Source organism: Aplysia californica, unplaced genomic scaffold (assembly GCF_000002075.1).
Source record: "Aplysia californica isolate F4 #8 unplaced genomic scaffold, AplCal3.0 scaffold00733, whole genome shotgun sequence".
Classification (NCBI taxonomy): domain Eukaryota; kingdom Metazoa; phylum Mollusca; class Gastropoda; order Aplysiida; family Aplysiidae; genus Aplysia; species Aplysia californica.
Window position 1 is genome coordinate 102,566 of NW_004798003.1, and position 6,137 is coordinate 108,702.

At 37.7% G+C, this 6,137-nt stretch overlaps 1 protein-coding gene across 1 annotated transcript in view; it reads left to right on the forward strand.

Moving 5' to 3' along the window:
- Positions 1–6,137, forward strand: part of LOC101849005 (run domain Beclin-1-interacting and cysteine-rich domain-containing protein) — a gene marked incomplete in the record, with an annotated part of 71,666 nt that overhangs the window by 52,416 nt on the left and 13,113 nt on the right. The window contains 2 exon segments of the mRNA XM_035972535.1: positions 1,995–2,072; positions 6,051–6,093. Of these exon segments, the coding sequence (XP_035828428.1) occupies positions 1,995–2,072; positions 6,051–6,093 (121 nt within the window).

Genomic DNA, 6,137 nt, shown 5'->3' on the forward strand with positions numbered 1-6,137 from the left:
CCTTCACCCTCATTCTAACACTATTTGCATCTTACGCTATCTTTCGAAACGTTCCCCCCCTCTCCTCCCTTCCCCTCTCCTCCCTTCCCCTTACACCCTCCTCCTTCCTCCCTTCATACTACGATACTCCATCCTCCACATTTTACTGCAATTTTCTGCTTTAACTCTTCCTTCAGTGTTTATTATTTTATTTTCATTTTTATTTTTGTCAAATATGTTTTTGTTTTCTGAATACATGCATTGCTGTCTGTGAATGAAAACTGCTTGCCGTAAAAGTTTGGAATTTGAAAAGATGCAGTTACCCTAACTGAACTGCTTGACGGTTCAATTCAAAGAAACCCATATGAGACATTTTTCTAAAATCGCCTTTTTATTATTATTTTTTAAATTATTAATATTTTTTTTGGTGCTTATCCGTGGTCGCAGATCTTTTTCCATCAGATAATATATATCTTTTTAATGTGCAGATCTGACGGTAAATAACTTAATTACATTCCGATCCTCACGTTGAAAAAATTGATATTTTGACGGAAAAAGATCCGCTGCCACGGGAAAGCAGTAAAAAAAAAGTCTGTCAATTGTAGAAAAATGTCAATTCTAAAAAAATGTCAATTCTAAAAAAAATGTCAGTTCTAGAAAAATGTGGCATTCGTGTTTCTTGAACTGAACGGTACATCGAGCTGGAATGTGTGTCTGTGCCTGAGTGTGGCTGTGCACGTACGTTGTTGATCGTGGCTTTGTGCTGCTGGGATGTTGTCAGTCTCTGCTACTGTTTGTGTGTGCCCCAACATGTTGTTGTTGTTGTTGTTGTTGTAGTTGTTGTTGTTGTTGTAGTTGTTGTTGTTGTTGTTGTTGTTGTTTTCAAGTCCCTTTAGCTGCGAGCATTTCTCTCTGTGTGCCCCAACATACAACTACCCTCAGCTTGGTCAGAACTAGTTTTTGTAATTTTATTACGTTTCTGTATTTCTGTTATATGTGTATGTATATTATGTTTTTATATGTGTATGCGTATTATGTCTCTGTATTTCTGTTGTATGTGTATGTGTATTATGTTTCGGTATTTCTGTTATATGTGTATTATGTTTCTATATTTCTGTTATATGTGTATGTGTATTATGTTTTTATATGTGTATGTGTATTATGTTTCTGTGTATCTGTTATATGTGTATGTGTATTATGTTTCTGTGTATCTGTTATATGTGTATGTGTATTATGTTTTTATATGTGTATGCGTATTATGTCTCTGTATTTCTGTTGTATGTGTATGTGTATTATGTTTCGGTATTTCTGTTATATGTGTATTATGTTTCTATATTTCTGTTATATGTGTATGTGTATTATGTTTTTATATGTGTATGTGTATTATGTTTCTGTGTATCTGTTATATGTGTATGTGTATTATGTTTCTGTGTTTCTGTTATATGTGTACACGTATGCGTGCTGTATACTTACCAATGAAGTATCTGTGCGAGTGCATGTTTCTTTCTCTGTGCGCTGAACAAAAGAAAAGCAGGAAGGTCTCGTATGGTTTTATTTTTAGGGCTTTTGGAGTTGGGTTGTTTTTTTTACTTTGGACAGGCGAAAATTTCTTTTATAGACGCTCTTAAAATAAATGACGAAAATAGCCTACTATGCTTTTTCTTTTGTGCGTGTGGTTGGAAAAGTTCTAGATTTTTTTGGGTTTTTGTAGTTGATGGGGTCGGACACGCCCAGAATGTTTTGTTTTAGTGGCCATCAGAATCTGGCACCTTTGTGTGGCTGACCGTGGGTTGCCTCTGTCCACAGTGTCCTTGGGTGGTTGGCGGGTGCTCTGCTGTTGTTTGCTCCTTCTTTCCTATCAAACATCTATCGTCCTTATCTCCCCTTCTTTTAAAAATAATTTTTTACTCTCTTGTAGCACCTTCAATCTTCTGGCGCTCATATTATGTATGACCTTATGCAGTTCAGCGCTGTCCGTAAAACCTCTACTAAAACTACAACTAAACTGTCCACAGTGTCCTCGGACGCCCAGGGCAGTCTCCTGGCTCTACGCTCGGGCGGCCTCAGCCTCTCCATGGCCTCCCTCTACTCAGGTCCGGATGACTCAAAGCTTGATGCTCTATTTCTCTTGTTGTTTCCCTCTCATATCTTTCTCCGTCTCGTATCTTTTTCTCTGTTTTATTTCTCTCTTTTTAATTATTCTGTTTCTCTTTGTTTCTCTTTGTTTCTCTCTCTCTCTCTCTCTTTTTCTTTGTCTCTCTCTTTTTCTCTTTCTCTTTCTCTCTCTCTCTCTCTCTCTCTCTCTCTCTCTCTCTCTCTCTCTCTCTCTCTGATGTGAGTCTGTTTTGCTAGTTTGTAGACTCAGTTGAGTTTTGTAGCTTGCGCTGCACACTTAGGTGAAGTCTTTCATTTATTTCTTTATTTCTTAATTTATTCTTTCTTTCTTTTTTTATATTCCTTTGCTTTTATGGAACATTTCTCCTGCTTGTAGCTTACCTATCGTCACCACTGCCATACAACCTCTGCTAGAAGTGCCGCATGTGTCTGTGCTTTAGTGACGGCACGCTTCATCATCATAGTCTTGTGAGAAACTTCTTTGTCAGTGAATCTCCATACATTAGGTGTTTTTGTGACTGCTGTAAAGGGGCAGTTTGCGCTGTATGCTTCCCAGAAAGTTGAGATAGTTTCAGAAAGCCATCAGGTATGTTTGGAGGATGATGTAGATTGTAAGGCGCATCGAGCTTGCTTTTGAGTGCAAATATACCTTATAGAAACTGCTGTATATTGTAATTGAGTCAAGGCTTGTGATTTGGCTTGGAAGTAGTCCCGTGTAAATGGAACCAGCGGCAGGAATAGATGGTTCAGGCGGAGGGAAATCACAGATAGTTTACATGCTGCAGGCAGGAGTTATGACGTCTGTTTTGTAGCAGCGGCTAGGTGCTTCACCGTCCGCACACACACAGATGACCTGAGGTTGATTCCCATGTGAGGGGAAGTTTTATAGCAGGCAGTAAGCAGAAGAAGAGATGTTGGTTTTTTTTTAGTGGTTAGGTGCTTCGCTGTCGCACACAGAAGATCTGAGTTCGATTCCCAATGTTCTGAGAATTTTTTTTATTGAGTAGCTTTGTCTTCCTGGTGGGATGTTGTATCCCTCACGCTGCAGGCTGGTCCTGACACGTAGGGCTGAAGCATCCTGCTTCCTGCTTCCTGCTTCCTGCATATGGATGGGGGTGTAAAGTATAGACACAGACACTTTTTTTTTCCTTGTAAGTCAGTCGGCAGGAGAAATGTTTATTTTATTTTATGCTCAGCCCCCACGTCTAGAGCTGAAAGCAGAATCCTTTTTAAAAAAAATTTCATACTGGTGTGTAGCCTTTGTTAACCACTCTCGCTGTCTCTTTACATGCTTTTGTTCACTTTCATTTGTCGTGGGTTTTGTCTGGCAAAGTTTCCCCAGAGATAACGCTCACTACTGGCATTTGGCTGTTTTGGTGGTTGGAAGTTTTTGTGTTCTTTCTTCTTATGATATCCTTTTTCAAAAATACGTTGAGCTCTGAATTGTGCCTCCCTTTCCCTCTTTGGTGTCTTTTTGATTTCTTTTTTTTGTTGTTGTATTTGTAGCACTTAACGCATAGTAGCATGTCAGATTTTGCGTGTGGGATGGTGCTTGTGGTTGTTGTGTGCTTTGTGCTTGTGGACTTATCTAACCTGTGGCTTGTGTCATTGCTTGCCTTCGGTTCTGGTAATTTCTGTAATGTCAGATATGGCTTTGGTGGAAGTGTCTTTTTCTATTTCACTGACGGCTTTTTTTGGTGTATTTTAAACTAGCAACATTTTAATGGATGGATTGTCAAGACTGAACACAGATCCCATTATTCAGTTTAGCAATTGTCGGAATCTTGCAGCAAGCCATTGGTTTGTGTTTTTTTTGGAGGTTTTGGTGTATATATGTGTATGTATATATATATATACGTGCTTGTTGAATGTGGGTACTGAGGGAGGGACCTAGTGTTGCGAACTGGTGTGTCTGTGGGAATGCTTTCTGCACTGACAGGATAATACTTCACTTTCCTTCCCCATCTCCTATCTCATAGTCTGGCTTACCCCTGGGGTACCACTGTAGATTTTGCAACCAGCTTGGCTTGATTCTCAGCTTATTGTTGTGTGATGTCTCAGTCACTGCTATTTGACATTGTCTTTCCAAGATAACACTGCATTAACACATAATTACTCATCATAATGACTAACTCTACCTGCATGGTTGGTTTGGGTTTTTTTTGTGATTTAACATATCATATTATACATCCTACAGATAAAAATAGAACGTAGCTTTGTATCATACCGTGTATGTGATTACTTTCTCTAATGTAGGATGGCAATTTTTATCCAGCATGCAATATCTTTCCAACTGATAAAAAATGCAACGTAAATGTTTTTTTCATACATCACACATGATTGTGATTACTTCTTCTAGCTTAGGTTGGCTATGTTTATCAACAGTGCAATCTCATGCCAACTGATTTAGATTTTTCCAGCAGCATGTCTATGAACCCCATGACATGCTATTGCTTGTGACCCCATACACGTTCCCCCACCCTCACCACATCCTTTATGCTGCTTTAGCTTGGCGTATTTAGTGTTTGACGTGGTGTGTCGTGTGCCACTTCGTCACTCTAGATTCACAAAGTTCTATCTGCTCAGTATTTAGTTTTGAGAAATTTGAAGTTAAAAATTTTGAGTTTCACATGTCAAGCTTCTTCTAATACAATTCTTTGAATATGTTGATGTCGATTTCGAATAATCTCACGATTTTGGTAGAGCAGATTGAACATTTGTGAGGCGTGCTGACAAAATGAGTTACTTCTCGCAGTCCACAAATGGAGATATTGGCCAAAAGTCGACACTAAGATCAAATTTGTTGATTTTTTTTATTGATGCCATTTTGTTTATTTATAATATGCCTTTCATTGTTTCATACTTATAAATTGTAAAAACTTCACCTTTAAGCGTGACGTATCTATTTCCATAGGGCTTGAATCCGAGAAGTAACTCATTTTGTCAGCATGCTTCACATTTGGTTTCTGACCTCAAAATGGCCAAAAATGTCGGATAAAACTTTGTAATTCTAAGGGAGCAAGTTGCTGCACTGTAGCGTGCTCAGATTACCATTTGTTTTACGTCCCTTATAATTTCTTCATCCTTCACACTATATATCATGTATGTTGTAAAATAGAATTGAAAGAATGAAGCTACGTTAAATGGAAATAAAAGCTTTTTAGACAATTGTGTCAGTGCCAATCGTACTCAGATGGGCTATTCTGAGCTATGAGGCTAGTTTTTTCTATGTTTTTCCTATCTCTTGAAAGTTAAATGACTTCTATTTCATTTCATATGAAAATTGACAACTGTTCCGGTACTCAACATATTGCTCAACTTGGGAAGCCCATTTTCTCATTTTCGTGTTTCCGCACCTTAAAGCCTTAATATTTTGGTCAAATATTGTTCTATTTATTGACTACTTTTTTTTAGGTAAATTGTAAGGAAAAAAGAGAGTTTTAACAATAATATTGTTAGCTTAATTTGTAAAATTTCAAACTTATGTCAGAGTTTGATTGACACTGACACAAAGTTGGTTTAAAAAAAAATATATCAGATTGTAAAGCATTTTTGTTTTCTCTACTTATTCTTTATTTGATTTGTTTTGGTGGGTTTTTATTGTTGTTGGGTTTTTTTTTGGAGGAGGTGTATACTTATTCTTCATTTATTTTGTTTTTTATTGGGGTTTTTTTCATCTGCTTATTTTTTTTTTCTGTAAAATCTCTGAGAAGGAGATTGAGTACTTGTGAAAGCATCAGTGCTCTAGAGTAGGTCATGCCTGGGGGTGTGTGGAGACAGGGAGGCATGCTCCTGCTCTGTGGTCTGCTTGCCTGTGTGACCTTTATAACACGGTTTTTCTTTTTCCTTTTTCTTTTTTTTTTTTTTTTGGTCGTATGATTTTAGTATCTCATGTTAGATTTGCTTTGTTTGGGTTTTCCTTAACTCTACATCTGTCTTGTGTTTTTGTGTTACAGAATTGGAGATTCAAAAAAGTAACCAGCAGTTGGAGAGAAACAGGTGAGAGAGAGAGAGAGAGAGAGAGAGAAAGAGAGAGAGAGAGA